The following is a 17,308-nucleotide window of genomic DNA, read 5'->3' as shown; positions in this document are numbered from 1 at the left end:
ATGGAAGTGGATCAACCGACTCAAAACTAGAAACCTAACCCTAACCCCTACCATGGTAATAACCTATACTGTTGGTTCATGTCTAAACAGACCAGGGTAATAACCTATAATGTTGGTATATGTCTAAACAGACCATAATAACCTATAATGTTGGTATATGTCTAAACAGACAATAATAACCTATAATGTTGGTATATGTCTAAACAGACCAAAATAATAACCTATACTGTTGGTTCATGTCTAAACAGACCATAATAATAAGCTATAATGTTGGTATATGTCTAAACAGACCATAATAATAACCTATACTGTTGGTATATGCCTAAACAGACCAGGGTAATAACCTATACTGTTGGTATATGTCTAAACACCCAATGGACAGGTAATAAAGTATACATGGCTACATGAGCAAATATATTGGTAATTACTTTAAAGTGGGTCAGTTTCTTGACTCAAAACAGAATCATTGTTTCCCTCTAGTGTCCGGATGCAGACCCTGTGTACTGACATTTCAACAACAAAAATATTTCATTCAAAATCATTGGACTTAAAGTTTTTTATTGAATCACTTTTTTCCCCCAAACATGTACACAGAATGTATTTTAAATGATACAGTATATATATATACACACACATACATACACTTCAGTGTATAGAATGATCTAAAAAGTTGAGGGGACACGGCAGCTGGACGTCTGAGCCATACATCTGCAAATGGGCAAAGTCACTGGTAGACTAACAGTGGAGCGGATTGGAGCATCACACCAGTGCTTGGCCTTGTAGCAAAGCAGGTCGGGAGAGAAGAGGGGTTGTGCAGGAGCTACCAGGATACTGACTGGCTGAGCTGAAGAGTTAACATGGAGAGCAGCAACAGGTAGAGAAAAGGGGAGAGAAGAGGTGCAGCAGTGCAAAAATAACAACAGAACAAGGATCAGCTTTGTTGAATGTGAAGACCAACATACATGTAGAGCATGTGTCTAAACCATCTGACTAGTAGGAATTAACAGCACCGTGCAGAGTGAGACGAGCCAAATAACCAGGTTCATGTTTTCTCCTGAAGATGGAATCATAGCTACATTTTCTACTGTAAAAAACAAGACTTTAATAAAACTATGTACCAATACTGTAGTACATACTGCTCTCACTCCCAACCAGACACTATAAACTGAACAGTATAGATATACTGCTCTCACTCCCAACCAGACATTATAAACTGAACAGTATAGATATACTGCTCTCACTCCCAACCAGAGACTATAAACTGAACAGTATAGATATACTGCTCTCACTCCCCCAGACACTATAAACTGAACAGTATAGATATACTGCTCTCACTTCCCCAGACACTATAAACTGAACAGTATAGATATACTGCTCTCACTTCCCCAGACACTATAAACTGAACAGTATAGATATACTGCTCTCACTCCCAACCAGACATTATAAACTGAACAGTATAGATATACTGCTCTCACTTCCCCAGACACTATAAACTGAACAGTATAGATATACTGCTCTCACTCCCCCAGACACTATAAACTGAACAGTATAGATATACTGCTCTCACTCCCCCAGACACTATAAACTGAACAGTATAGATACACTGCTCTCACTTCCCCAGACACTATAAACTGAACAGTATAGATATACTGCTCTCACTCCCCCAGACAATATAAACTGAACAGTATAGATATACTGCTCTCACTCCCAACCAGACATTATAAACTGAACAGTATAGATATACTGCTCTCACTCCCAACCAGACATTATAAACTGAACAGTATAGATATACTGCTCTCACTCCCAACCAGACATTATAAACTGAACAGTATAGATATACTGCTCTCACTCCCCCAGACACTATAAACTGAACAGTATAGATATACTGCTCTCACTCCCAACCAGACACTATAAACTGAACAGTATAGATATACTGCTCTCACTCCCCCAGACACTATAAACTGAACAGTATAGATATACTGCTCTCACTCCCCCAGACACTATAAACTGAACAGTATAGATATACTGCTCTCACTCCCCCAGAGACTATAAACTGAACAGTATAGATATACTGCTCTCACTCCCCCAGAGACTATAAACTGAACAGTATAGATATACTGCTCTCACTCCCCCAGACACTATAAACTGAACAGTATAGATATACTGCTCTCACTCCCCCAGAGACTATAAACTGAACAGTAGGTCAACCAACAGTATGTTTTACAGTAGCAGAACAGTTTTACTGCTGTGACAGTGCGGATCATTCCAGTTCTTTGGTCCAAACCAGCTCCATACAGTATCAAAACTGTACCATGGAGTCTGCTGAGGGGAGGAGAGCTCATCATGATGGCTGGAACGGCATCAACCACGTTACCCTAATCAACCATTATGATACAGTATGATTAGGGTCAGAGTCAGTATTGAGCCATCCTCCCCACATACAGTATGGTTAAGGTTAGGTACAGTATGATTAACCAGTCTAATCACTACAAACCCAGCAGCTCCAAAATGGATGCTTCAACACCATCCTGGCAGGGGTGGTTGGTTATCAATAGCCAGGAATTGGCCACGACCCTACCATGTTGTCTCTTCCTACCTACCATGTTGTCTCTTCATACCTACCATGTCTCTTCCTACCTTCAATACCATGACCCTACCATGTTGTCTCTTCCTACCTTAAATACCACGACCCTACCATGTTGTCTCTTCCTACCTACCATGTTGTCTCTTCCTACCTTCAATACCATTACCCTACCATTTCTCTTCCTACCTTAAATACCATGACCCTACCATTTCTCTTCCTACCTTAAATACCATTACCCTACCATTTCTCTTCCTACCTTAAATACCATTACCCTACCATTTCTCTTCCTACCTTAAATACCATTACCCTACCATTTCTCTTCCTACCTTAAATACCATTACCCTACCATTTCTCTTCCTACCTTAAATACCATTACCCTACCATTTCTCTTCCTACCTTAAATACCATTACCCTACCATTTCTCTTCCTACCTTAAATACCATTACCCTACCATTTCTCTTCCTACCTTAAATACCATTACCCTACCATGTCTCTTCCTACCTTCAATACCATGACCCTACCATGTTGTCTACTCTGAAAGAAACAGGAGGGATTATCGGAAGTGGACACAATTCACTTCCCATTTCTTCCCCTTAACAATGACCCTTTGATTTCTGCAGAGCAGTAAGGTGACAGTCATATGGTGAAAGCTCCATCACTACAGTGCTGATCTACAAAGATCAAAGAGTTTGGGCCAAGGGGAAGGGAGCTGCTCAGGACTGGCTGGGTGAGAGAGATCCCATGGAGCACCGTATGGACCAGTAGATAAGGGCATGTTGTTGTGGAAGGGCTGGAGGGAGTGGTGGCTGTTGTTGTGGAAGGGCTGGAGGGAGTGGTGGCTGTTGTTGTGGAAGGGCTGGAGGGAGTGGTGGCTGTTGTTGTGGAAGGGCTGGAGGGAGTGGTGGCTGTTGTTGTGGAAGGGCTGGAGGGAGTGGTGGCTGTTGTTGTGGAAGGGCTGGAGGGAGTGGTGGCTGTTGTTGTGGAAGGGCTGGAGGGAGTGGTGGCTGTTGTTGTGGAAGGGCTGGAGGGAGTGGTGGCTGTTGTTGTGGAAGGGCTGGAGGGAGTGGTGGCTGTTGTTGTGGAAGGGCTGGAGGGAGTGGTGGCTGTTGTTGTGGAAGGGCTGGAGGGAGTGGTGGCTGTTGTTGTGGAAGGGCTGGAGGGAGTGGTGGCTGTTGTTGTGGAAGGGCTGGAGGGAGTGGTGGCTGTTGTTGTGGAAGGGCTGGAGGGAGTGGTGGCTGTTGTTGTGGAAGGGCTGGAGGGAGTGGTGGCTGTTGTTGTGGAAGGGCTGGAGGGAGTGGTGGCTGTTGTTGTGGAAGGGCTGGAGGGAGTGGTGGCTGTTGTTGTGGAAGGGCTGGAGGGAGTGGTGGCTGTTGTTGGCCAGGGTCAGGGGTCAGACTGAGTGACTTGGGCTTGGCCTCTACATCATCCCCATCTGCATCAGGGAGTTGGCGTACGCCATGGGCTTCACATTCGGATGAGGCTGTGGAGGGGAGAGAGACCGAGACAGAGACAGAGAGAGAGACAGAGACAGAGAGCGCGAGAGAGAGGTTCATGAGAGTAAGGAGATGTACTGACCACAGCAGTGAACTGGGTTAGTATGGACTGGCTCACAGTAAGGACATATCATTATATAATAGATGTACTGACCACAGCAGTGAACTGGGTTAGTATGGACTGGCTCACAGTAAGGACATATCATTATATAATAGATGTACTGACCACAGCAGTGAACTGGGTTAGTATGGACTGGCTCACAGTAAGGACATATCATTATATAATAGATGTACTGACCACAGCAGTGAACTGGGTTAGTATGGACTGGCTCACAGTAAGGACATATCATTATATAATAGATGTACTGACCACAGCAGTGAACTGGGTTAGTATGGACTGGCTCACAGTAAGGACATATCATTATATAATAGATGTACTGACCACAGCAGTGAACTGGGTTAGTATGGACTGGCTCACAGTAAGGACATATCATTATATAATAGATGTACTGACCACAGCAGTGAACTGGGTTAGTATGGACTGGCTCACAGTAAGGACATATCATTATATAATAGATGTACTGACCACAGCAGTGAATTGGTGAAACTGTGATTTGAGGTCTGATCCACTGAGATGGATGTACGCCCCTTTGTTACACATCTGATCACTTTGGTGGTGGTGGGGGTTGGGGGGGACGAGAGGGAAGGAGAGAGTGGAAGGGTGAGAGGTGAATGGGAGGGAGAGAGAGAGGAAGGGAGGGGAAGAGAGGAAGAGAGAGGAGGAAGAGAATACTGTTACTGTCATCTTAAACTAAGGCTTTAGAGGGGGGTGACATTTGAAAGTCTTACAATACATGTTATTATTTTAAATATGGCAATGCAGATGGAATCACTAAAGTTGGATTGAATAGTGAGTCTGTTGCCATAGTTACCAGTAGTTGGGCGCTGAGAAGACTGTGATGCACTTCCCTGAGTGTGTGACCTCATAACCCTCTGCCTTGACCTCGTGACTGCGGACGATATAATCCAGATTGTTCTGGTCTAGGAACCGCTCGGTGACGTCAGGCCCAAACTGACAGCTCACACCTCGCTTAGAGACACACCGGCCATTCTGAGACAGATGGAGGGGAGGAGAGAAAATATTCAGGATTATCATTTAAGTAGATAACTGTACTGCATGATGTCATCTATTTGAAGCAGATTATTGTTGATGACAGTGTATTTCGAGTGTGGTGCTGGACACCAAACCTGTGGCTGTGGATCTGACCAGAGAAGATCACACATAGGACCTGAAGAAAACAACAAACAAGCTTATTCCTAGGTACAGGACAATAAAGATATTGATAAAGATATTGATTCATTGATTGATTTTACCAGAGTCTGGGGGCTGTCTGTTCCTGTCGATCTTCCTCAGATCATCCAACGTCACGCCGTCCTCACTGAAGAGCCCCCCGTGCATCACCTGGCACAGACAACACAACTATAGAACCTACCATGTCCAGGTATACCACTGGAAGCCTAACAGGGAACCTACCATGTCCAGGTGTACCACTGGAAGCCTAACAGGGAACCTACCATGTCCAGGTGTACCACTGGAAGCCTAACAGGGAACCTACCATGTCCAGGTGTACCACTGGAAGCCTAACAGGGAACCTACCATGTCCAGGTGTACCACTGGAAGCCTAACAGGGAACCTACCATGTCCAGGTGTACCATTGGAAGCCTAACAGGGAACCTACCATGTCCAGGTATACCACTGGAAGCCTAACAGGGAACCTACCATGTCCAGGTGTACCACTGGAAGCCTAACAGGGAACCTACCATGTCCAGGTGTACCACTGGAAGCCTAACAGGGAACCTACCATGTCCAGGTATACCACTGGAAGCCTAACAGGGAACCTACCATGTCCAGGTATACCACTGGAAGCCTAACAGGGAACCTACCATGTCCAGGTATACCACTGGAAGCCTAACAGGGAACCTACCATGTCCAGTTGTACCACTGGAAGCCTAACAGGGAACCTACCATGTCCAGGTGTACCACTGGAAGCCTAACAGGGAACCTACCATGTCCAGGTGTACCACTGGAAGCCTAACAGGGAACCTACCATGTCCAGGTGTACCACTGGAAGCCTAACAGGGAACCTACCATGTCCAGTTGTACCACTGGAAGCCTAACAGGGAACCTACCATGTCCAGTTGTACCACTGGAAGCCTAACAGGGAACCTACCATGTCCAGGTGTACCACTGGAAGCCTAACAGGGAACCTACCATGTCCAGGTATACCACTGGAAGCCTAACAGGGAACCTACCATGTCCAGGTATACCACTGGAAGCCTAACAGGGAACCTACCATGTCCAGGTGTACCACTGGAAGCCTAACAGGGAACCTACCATGTCCAGGTGTACCACTGGAAGCCTAACAGGGAACCTACCATGTCCAGGTGTACCACTGGAAGCCTAACAGGGAACCTACCATGTCCAGTTGTACCACTGGAAGCCTAACAGGGAACCTACCATGTCCAGTTGTACCATTGGAAGCCTAACAGGGAACCTACCATGTCTAGTTGTACCACTGGAAGCCTAACAGGGAACCTACCATGTCCAGTTGTACCATTGGAAGCCTAACAGGGAACCTACCATGTCCAGTTGTACCACTGGAAGCCTAACAGGGAACCTACCATGTCCTGTTGTACCACTGGAAGCCTAACAGGGAACCTACCATGTCCAGTTGTACCACTGGAAGCCTAACAGGGAACCTACCATGTCCAGTTGTACCACTGGAAGCCTAACAGGGAACCTACCATGTCCAGTTGTACCACTGGAAGCCTAACAGGGAACCTACCATGTCCAGTTGTACCACTGGAAGCCTAACAGGGAACCTACCATGTCCAGTTGTACCACTGGAAGCCTAACAGGGAACCTACCATGTCCAGTTGTACCACTGGAAGCCTAACAGGGAACCTACCATGTCCAGTTGTACCACTGGAAGCCTAACAGGGAACCTTCCATGACTGTTGTTGTTGTTACACTGTGCCAGAGATCAGGTGTCGGAGGTTAGAGGTCAAGGTTACCTACCAGGGGAGAATCTCAACTGCATACTCCTCACCTCCTTTTCAATAGAGAGGTTCAGAGGGACCACTGGCTTTCTCATCTAATGGGTTTTGAGGAGGAGGCGAGTAGAGAGGATGCGAGGAGTATGCAATTGAGATTCTTCCCAGGACTTGTGAGAAAACAACTGCTTCAAAGGGGGTGTGACAGTTATCAAAACTTCTGTGAAGGACTCCTATCCTCGATGAGGGGAGGACTTCTGCCCTTCGCCTACTAACAAATTGACACTCTTCTTGACTATTGGACTACTATTTGTTTCCGGGTCACGGAGGAGAGACGGACGGACCTTTGCCCAAATGAGAAAAGGCCCAGGACTTTGCCATTGATGCATTGTGCCAAAGGTTAGGGGTCAGAGGTTAAAGGTCAGGGTAATGCTGCTTTCACAACATCTCGTAAATACCAGCATACGACTGGGAAAAATCCACTTGAACGGCCCTCCAACTGGTGATTACTAGTGAGAAACTCCTATCATCCAACAAGTTTACTACTTGCAGCTCTTCGATGTCATTTGTCAACAAAAAAGACAGCAAGCATGGTGGCATCTTCAGCAGTTGTTTATGGTAAGAACAAAATACAGATGGTTGATACATTTATTGTTATTTCTTTCTTCTGATTTAGAAAGCAGCTTGAGATATACTTATGGTTAAAGCTAAATTGTAATTATTTAATGCCTTACCTCCCTACTCTTCTACATTTGCACACACTGTACATAGATTGTTCTATTGTGTTATTGACTGTCCGTTTGTTTATGTGTAACTCTGTGTTGTTTTTGTCGCACTGCTCTGCTTTATCTTGGCCAGGTTGCAGTTGTAAATGAGAACTTGTTCTCAACTGGCCTACCTGGTTAAATAAAGGTGAAATTAATTAATGAATTGTAAAAAACAAGCAAAACAATCACAAGCCTTCATGTTTGACAGTATTTCCCCGGGCTCCCGAGTGGCGCAGCGGTCTAAGGCACTGCATCTCAGTGCAAGAGGCGTCACTACAGTCCCTGGTTAGAATCCAGGCTGTATCACATCCTCCCGTGATTGGGAGTCCCATAGGGCGGCGCACAATTGTCCCAGTGTCGTCCGGGTTAGGCCATCATTGTAAATAAGAATTTGTTCTTAACTGACTTGCCTAGTTAAATAAAGGTTAAATAAAAAAATAAAATGAGGGTTGTCAACCTTGGCTCTATGGCAATAAAGTACCCATAAAAACACTGAAATACCATGGTATCGGCCCCTTTTTAAAATGTTGTTTTTAAAAAGATGTCAAAAGGAGACAGCTAAAAAGGAGCGCTATCGTAAGCTTGCCTGCTATGGGAGGGACGAGAGGAATCATGACAAAATATATTTTGGAGCCAAATCTGTTTATTTGCGCAAGTGGCCTCACTGGCTGTGCGTTGAGTGATGGGTTGTAAATCATCAAGGGCCCGGCTGCAGAGCACACAACTCTGCTGTCCCCAGAACTGGATCATTATTCAATGATATGCATTTTTATCTAATCTTCCTCTCTTATTAGGCCTAGGCATCTGTATGTTGTAGGTAGGTTGTAGCCTACATTGTTAATAATGGAAATAGGCCTACTATACACGTTGTTCCTTCATAAGCTTTGCTCAGCTTTAAGTTCTTTGGACAAATCATTCCAGATGTCTTCATATTGTTTGCTCAATTTCACTTCTTGTTACCTGTAATATTTGTAATTCAAAATAAAGCTGTGAGAGAGGCTTGCCAAAAGACTGACTTTCAGAATTGTTCCTATTTGAAAGCGGCAACTTTAGGAAAATACCTTTAACTTGTCTTAATGCTTTTGATAGGCCATTTAAAATTAGCACGATTTGGCTTTTGGCCGTTTGGTTAGGGTTAGGGTGGAGGAGGAGGGATGCATGATTAACTGTAAGGTTTGTTCAAACTACTCGTTCGATTTTTCTATCTTGCTATTGTTTGTTGTACCCCTCATTATTACCTTAGGCCTATCATGTTTTTAGGTTATTCAAAAACAACTTCAACTAAAGAGCCCAAAAGTCTATTAGAAAAATTGTTTGCCGGCATGCATAAAAACTTCCCTCATATTCATATCAAATGGAGAGAAAATACAAAATGTAGCGTTTAAAATAATAACACATCAGCAAAAAAAAATAAATGTATCTGTCCGAGATCATCCGACATCATAGAAAAAGACTTCTGACTGGGCATTCTGCTCTGCTTTAGGGAACAGTTTAGCTCCGCCTACATTGTTCTCCGGAATTCTGTAAAAGACTTACGCCATATTTATTCAAATAGGTTATGCAGGTTATAGCAAAGGAATAAGCCACTTGACATGGCCCTGCTGTGGGCTGCCTGGCCAGCTCTTTAATGTGCGGTGCCAGACAAGTTGAAATACGCTATACACCGTCTGTCACATCACGATATCGGACAGTCATCTTCGATATCCGATATCGTAATATGGCCCAACCCTATTTCCCAGTTGAAAACGTGAATGTACCAACTCGTATTTCCGACATTCCCACTTGGTTATGAACGCAGCATCACCTACCAGGACTTGCCGTTGATGCACTGGGCTAGAGATTAGGGGTCACAGGTCAGGGTTACCTACCAGGACTTTGCCATTGATGCACTGGGCTAGAGGCAGCCACTGGAAGACCTCACTGAAGAGCGTGAACATCTGAGCGGTGTACTTGGCCTTCACCTCCCCCTCAAAACCATACATCTGGTTCATGTTGTCAGTCTCGTGGTTACCTAGTTACACAGGAACATATGGACATTAGTTAAAAATACAATTTACCCTTCTCTAAGCCCCGCCCCAGAATTTTGGGCAAAATTAAAAATGGCAATGCTCTGATGGATACCAACTGTCGTCGAGTCCGACACCTCAGACAAGCTCACATTTCAAACCCTTGGAAGCACAGGAGGGCAAAAACAGAGTTTTCATCCCAAAATAAATGGTTTAAAAATGGCTAAATAATTGAACAGTGCATATAGTTAAATACATAAAATACAGCCTGTTGAAGCGTTTTTTTTTAATCCTAAATGATACTGTTGAATTGTTTGTTAGCTAGCTGGTCAGCTAGCTCTCACTGAAAACAATGCCAGTGCTAGTAGCTAGCTAGCCATAGTTAATATAACTTGTTTTTCTCCAAATGCATGTTAGCTAGCTAAATTGGCTTTATTAGGAATAGAACTTTCATCTGCTGTCGACATGGACAAACAATTTAAGAGAAGCTCCAAAATGAGTTAGTCGTTTGACTGCAGTGCATTGAGCCATCCAGTGGCTAGCCACACTACAAACTTAATTTGACCAGGTTCCCGTGAAGTAATTGTAATGACAGTCCACCACAACATACCCAAGAGTCTCCTGATCGGCAAGGGGTAATCTGTGTTTCATTTCATTGTGTATTAAAAACACCATTTGAGATCATTGTGAGGGGTTTTCTCCAGTGGTTTGAAAGGGGAATTGGGTTTCCTGGGAAAATGTTGACCAAGGTTGCAACAGTAACCAAGGGGGGCAGGGCTTAGGGAAGGGTCAATTACACATGGGAATAGAAGACTGGACACTGACATACAACACTTTTTATCAACTTTAATGTAAGAGCAGGTAGAATGAGTCAGGGAGCAGTATACTGACCACTGAGGAGGTAGGAGGAGTCAGGGAGCAGCATACTGACCACTGAGCAGGTAGAAGGAGTCAGGGAGCAGCAAGGTAGGAGTCAGGGAGAAGCAAGGTAGAAGGAGTCAGGGAGCAGCAAGGTAGAGGAGTCAGGGAGCAGCATACTGACCACTGAGGAGGTAGAAGGAGTCAGGGAGCAGCAAGTTAGGAGTCAGGGAGAAGCAAGGTAGAAGGAGTCAGGGAGCAGCAAGGTAGAGGAGTCAGGGAGCAGCATACTGACCACTGAGGAGGTAGAAGGAGTCAGGGAGCAGCAAGGTAGGAGTCAGGGAGAAGCAAGGTAGAAGGAGTCAGGGAGCAGCAAGGTAGAAGGAGTCAGGGAGCAGCATACTGACCACTGAGCAGGTAGAAGGAGTCAGGGAGCAGCATACTGACCACTGAGGAGGTAGGAGGAGTCAGGGAGCAGCATACTGACCACTGAGCAGGTAGAAGGAGTCAGGGAGCAGCAAGGTAGGAGTCAGGGAGAAGCAAGGTAGAAGGAGTCAGGGAGCAGCAAGGTAGAAGGAGTCAGGGAGCAGCATACTGACCACTGAGGAGGTAGAAGGATTCAGGGAGCAGCATACTGACCACTGAGCAGGTAGAAGGAATCAGGGAGCAGCAAGGTAGAAGGAATCAGGGAGCAGCACACTGACCACTGAGCAGGTAGAAGGAGTCAGGGAGCAGCATACTGACCACTGAGCAGGTAGAAGGAATCAGGGAGCAGCAAGGTATAAGGAGTCAGGGAGCAGCACACTGACCACTGAGCAGGTAGAAGGAATCAGGGAGCAGCATACTGACCACTGAGGAGGTAGAAGGGATCAGGGAGCAGCATACTGACCACTGAGCAGGTAGAAGGAGTCAGGGAGCAGCATACTGACCACTGAGGAGGTAGAAGGAATCAGGGAGCAGCATACTGACCACCGAGGAGGTAGAAGGAATCAGGGAGGAGCACCCTTTAATGGTTCAAACAGCCGACCAATCAGCCTGTTACAATTGCTTAGTAAACTTTTGGAAATAATTGTGTTTGATCAAATAAAGTTATTTTACAGAAAACAAAATAATAACACTTTCAGCATGCTTATAGGGAAGGGCACTCCACATGCTCGGCACTGACACAAATGACTGATGATTGGGTGAAAGAAATGTATAGAAGATAGGGGAGCTGTTCTGTTAGACTTCAGTGCAGTTTTTGAGGTCATTGATCATAAGCTATTGCTGAATTTTGTTTTTAGGTGTTATGGATTGCGAGTTACCCATCTAATAGAACACTGAGGGTTTTGTTTAATGGAAGCCTCTCTCATGGAAATTTGAGTGTGGTGTACCGCAGGGCAGCTGGTTAGGGCCATTATTTTTTTTTCTATTTTTATTAATGACCTTCCACTGACCTTGAATAAAGCCTGTGTGTTTATGTACGCTGATGACTCAACAGTATACACGTTGGCTGCAACAGTCAAATAAACAGACACTTAACATAGAGCTCCAGTCCATTTTAGAATGGGTACCTAGCAATAGGCCAGATGTGTAGCAAACTCACCAGAAGTGGTATTAATAAAGCCTCACTTGAAAAAGCCAAACCTTGACACAGAAAATATTAAAAAATAATAATAAATAATACATCCGCCTGTATCGAATCTCCCATTACTCTGAACTTTTTTTTGAAAAAGCTGTTGAGCAGCAACTCACTGCCTTCCTGAAGACAAACAATGTATAAAAACGCTTCAGTCTGGTTTTAGACCCATTATAGCACTGAGACTGCACTCGTGAAGGTGGTCAATTACCTTTTAATGGCATCAGATCAAAGCTCTGCATCTGTCCTCGTGCTCCCAGACCTTAGTGCTGCTTAGTGATACCATCCATCAACACATTCTTTTGGAGATATTGGAAACCCAAATTGGTCTACACGGACAAGATCTGGCCTGGTTTAGATCTTATCTATCGGAAGGTCGCAGTTGTAAATGAGAACTTGTTCTCAACTGGCCTAACTGGTTAAAGAAAAGGTGAAAAAAAAGATGTTTGCCTCTGATGAGCCTCTGAGAAATTAACTTTAAATTTCGGTGTTCCTCAAGGTTCCGTTTTAGGACCACTATTGTTTTCACTATATATTTTACCTCTTAGTGATGTCATTCGGAAACATAATATTAACTTTCACTGCTGTGCGGACGATACACAGCTATACTTTTCGATGAAACATGGTGAAGCCCTGTTCCCCTCTCTCCACTGGGATTCTCTGCCTCTAACCCTATTATGGGGGCTGAGTCACTGGCTTACTGGTGTTCTTCCATGCCGTCCCTAGGAGGGGTGCGTCACTTGAGTGGGTTGAGTCACTGACGTGATCTTCCTGTCCGGGTTGGCGCCCCCCCTTGGGTTGTGCCGGGGCGGATATCTTCATGGGCTATACTCGGCCTTGTCTCAGGGTAGTAAGTTGGAGGTTGAAGATATCCCTCTAGTGGTGTGGGGGCTGTGCTTTGGCAAAGTGGGTGGGGTTATATTTATATCCTGCCTGGTTGGCACTGTCCAAGGGTATCGTCGAACAGGGCCACAGTGTCTCCCGACACCTCCTGTCTCAGCCTCCAGTATTTATGCTGCAATAGTTTATGTGTCGGGGGGCTAGGGTCAGTCTGTTATATCTGGAGTATTTTTCCTGTCTTATCCAGTGTCCTGTGTGAATTTAAGTATGCTCCTGCTAATTCTCTCTCTCGCTCTCTTTCAGAGGACCTGAGCCCTAGGACCATGCCTCAGGACTACCTGGCCTGATGACTCCTCGCTGTCCCCAGTCCACCTGGTCGTGCTGCTGCTCCAGTTTCAACTGTCCTGCCTGCAGCTATGGAACCCTGACCTGGTACTTTGTCCTGGATCTGCTGTTTTCGACTCACTCTCTCTACCGCACCTGCTGTCTCTAACTCTGAATGATCATCTATGAAAAGCCAACTGACATTTACTCCTGAGGTGCTGACCTGTTGCACCCTATACAACCACTGTGATTATTATTATTTGACCCTGCTGGTCCTCTATGAACATTTGAACATCTTGGCCATGTACTGTTATAATCTCCACCCGGCACAGCCAGAAGAGGACTGGCCACCCCTCAGAGCCTGGTTCCTCTCTAGGTTTCCTCCTAGGTTCCAGCCTTTCATGGGAGTTTTTCCTAGCCACCGTGCTTCTACACCTGCATTGCTTGCCGTTTGGGGATTTAGGCTGGGTTTCTGTATAGCACTTTGTGACATCGGCTGATGTAAAAAGGGCTTTATAAATACATTTGATTGGTGCTAAATATCTCAAACGAAAAGTATAATGTTTGGGACAAATCACTCGCGCAACACTAAACCTCGTTTAGATCTATTATTGAATAATGTGGTGATTGATCAAGTTGAGGAGACTATACTGCTGGGTGTAATCCTAGATAGCAAGCTGTCATTGTCAAAACATATAGACTCAATGGTGGCTAAAATGGGAAAGAAGGACATAGGTAAATTGCAGTTGGTCCAGAATAAAGCAGCACCTATCACACTTAGATGCACACAGAGGGAAAGTAACATGCATGTCAGTCTCTGCTGGCTTTAAAGTTGAGGACAGATTGACTGCATCACTATTGGTCTTTGTGCGAGGTATTGATGTATCTAAAGGTACCGAACTGTCTGTTCACGCAATTGGCACATACAGTACCAGTCAAAGGTTTGGACACACCTACTCATTCAAGGGTTCTTCTTTATTTGTACTATTTTCTATATTGTAGAATAATAGTGAAGACATCAAAACTATGAAATAACACATGGAATCATGTAGTAACTAAAAAAAAAGTTAAACAAATCTAAATATATTTTAGATTCTTCAAAGATGCCACCCTTTGCCTTGATGACAGCGTCGCACACTCTTGGCATTCTCTCAACCAGCTTCATGAGGAATGCTTTTCCAACAGTCTTGAAGGAGTTTCCACATATGCTGAGCACTTGTTGGCTGCTTTTCCTTCACTTTGCTTTCCAACTCATCCCAAACCATCTCAAATGGGTTGAGGTCGGGTGATTGTGGATTCCAGGTCATCTGATAAAGCACTCCATCACTCTCTTGGTCAAATAGCGCTTACACAGCTTAGAGGTGTGTCTGGTCACTGTCCTGTTGAAAAACAAATTATAGTCCCACTAAGCGCAAACCTGATGGGATGATGTATCGCTGCAGAATGCTGTGGTAGCCATGCTGGTTAAGAGAGCCTTGAATAAAAAAAAATTGTATTTGTTTTTTTTTTAAATCACTGACAGTGTCACCACAAAACACCCCCACACCATCACACCTCCTCCATGCTTCACGGTGGGAACCACACATGCAGAGATCATCTGTTCACCTACTCTCACAAACACACGCAGGTTGGAACCAAAAATCTCTAATTTGGACTCATCAAACCAAAGGACAGATTTCCACTGGTCTCGTGTTTCTTGGCCCAAGCAAGTCTCTTCTAATTGGGGTCCTTTAGTAGTGGTTTCTTTGCAGCAACTCGACCATGAAGGCCTGATTCACGCAGTCTTCTCCGAACAGTTGAAGTTGAGATGTGTCCGTTACTTGAACTCTATGAAGCATTTATTTTGGCTGCAATTTCTGAGGCTGGTAACTCTAAAGAACTTATCCTCTGCAGCAGAGGTAATTCTGTGTCTTCCTTTCCTATGGCGGTCCTCATGAGAGCCAGTTTCATCATAGCGCTTGATGGTTTTTGCGACTGAACTTCAAGAAACGTTCAAAGTTCTTGAAATTGTCCAGATTAACTGACCTTAACGTAATGATGGACTGTCGTTTCTCTTTGCTTATTTGAGCTGTTCTTGCCATAATATGTACTTGGTATTTTACCAAATAGGGATATCTTCTGTATACCACCCCTACCTTGTCACAACACAACTGATTGGCTCAAACACATTAAGAAGGAAAGAAATTGCACAAATTAACTTTTTGAAACTGGTTGAGAGAATGCCAAGAGTGTGCAAAGCTGTCATCAAGGCAAAGAGTGGCAACTTTGAAGAATCTAAATGAATAGGTGTGTCCAAACTTTTGACTGGTACTGTAGTTTTGACACTAATCGGTACAACAAGACATACAACCAGATGTCTCTTCACAGTCGCCAGGTTCAGAACAGAGGCTGGGAAATGCACCATTTTTAAATAGAGCCATGAATATATGGAACTCTGCCAGCCCAGGTAACGCAAGCTAGCAATAAAAACAGATAAAAAAAAACTGATAAAAGAACACCTTACGGCACAAAGGGGACTTTAGAGAGACAGCCATTTTATATTCACTATCGTTCAAAAGTTTGGGGTCACTTTGCTTTTCTTTCAAAAACAAGGACATTTAAAAAATGTTGTCCATTAAAATAACATCAAATTGATCAAAAATAACAGTGCTGACATTGTTAATGTTATAAATGACTATTGCAGCTGGAAACGGCAGATTTTTTATGGAATATCTACATAGGCGTAGAGGCCCATTATCAGCAACCATCACTCCTGTGTTCCAATGGCATGTTGTGTTAGCAAATCCAAGTTTATCATTTTAAAAAGGCTAATTGATCATTAGAAAACCCTTTTGCAATTATGTTAGCATTGAAAACTGTTGTTCTAATTAAATCATATCACCTCCACCCTACCTGACACCCTAGACCCACTCCAATTTGCTTACCGACCCAATAGGTCCACAGACGACGCAATCTCCATCACACTGCCCTAACCCATCTGGACAAGAGGAATACATATGTAAGAATGCTGTTCATCGATTACAGCTCAGCATTTAACACCATAGTACCCTCCAAACTCGTCATTAAGCTCGAGACCCTGGGTCTTGACCCCACCCTGTGCAACTGGGTCCTGGACTTCCTGACGGGCAGCCCCCAGGTGGTGAGGGTAGGTAACAACATCTCCAACCCGCTGATCCTCAACACTGGGTCCCCACAAGGGTGCGTTCTCAGCCCTCTTCTGTACTCCCTGTTCACCCACGACTGCGTGGCCATGCACACCTTCAACTCAATCATCAAGTTTGCAGACGACACTACAGTGGTAGGCTTGATTACCAACAACGACGAGACGGCCTACAGGGAGGAGGTGAGGGCGCTCGGAGTGTGGTGTCAGGAAAATAACCTCGCACTCAATGTCAACAAAACAAGAGATTATCGTGGACTTCAGGAAACAGCAGAGGGAGCAGCCCCCCATCTACATTGACGGGACAGTAGTGGAGAGGGTGGAGAGTTAAGTTCCTCGGCGTACACATCACGGACAAACTGAAATGGTCCACACACACAGACAGCGTGGCGCCTCTTCAACCTCAGGAGGCTGAAGAAATTCGGCTTGTCACCAAAAACACACAAACTTTTACAGATGCACAACCGAGAGCATCCTGTCGGGCTGTATCACCGCCTGGTACGGCAGCTGCTCCGCCCATAACCGGAAGGCTCTCCAGAGGGTGGTGAGGTCTGCCCAACACATCACCGGGGGCAAACTACCTGCCCTCCAGGACACCTACACC

General features: G+C 44.8%; 1 protein-coding gene across 6 annotated transcripts in view; it reads right to left on the bottom strand.

Moving 5' to 3' along the window:
* Positions 1-541: 541 nt before the first annotated feature.
* Positions 542-17,308, bottom strand: part of LOC106572628 (serine/threonine-protein phosphatase 5) — a 30,527-nt gene continuing 13,760 nt past the window's right edge. Inside the window, exons 8-14 of one of the 6 annotated variants that reach the window (XR_006761077.2) lie at positions 9,767-9,909; positions 5,452-5,539; positions 5,326-5,366; positions 5,010-5,188; positions 4,664-4,745; positions 2,736-4,064; positions 542-2,675 (exon numbers count right to left, since the gene is read on the bottom strand). Coding sequence is in view for 1 of the 6 variants with exons in the window: in XM_045704183.2 (XP_045560139.2) it covers positions 4,002-4,064; positions 4,664-4,745; positions 5,010-5,188; positions 5,326-5,366; positions 5,452-5,539; positions 9,767-9,909 (596 nt within the window). In the remaining 5 variants the exon portion in view is untranslated. Of the gene's footprint in view, positions 4,065-4,663; positions 4,746-5,009; positions 5,189-5,325; positions 5,367-5,451; positions 5,540-9,766; positions 9,910-17,308 lie in introns of all 6 variants that reach the window. The other 5 variants (XR_014381966.1, XR_014381965.1, XR_014381967.1 and 2 more) reach the window with 5 other exon arrangements.

The sequence above is a fragment of the Salmo salar genome, chromosome 20 (assembly GCF_965601325.2).
Source record: "Salmo salar chromosome 20, fSalSal1, whole genome shotgun sequence".
NCBI classification, from domain to species: domain Eukaryota; kingdom Metazoa; phylum Chordata; class Actinopteri; order Salmoniformes; family Salmonidae; genus Salmo; species Salmo salar.
This window is presented reverse-complemented; position numbering and strand designations above follow the sequence as displayed.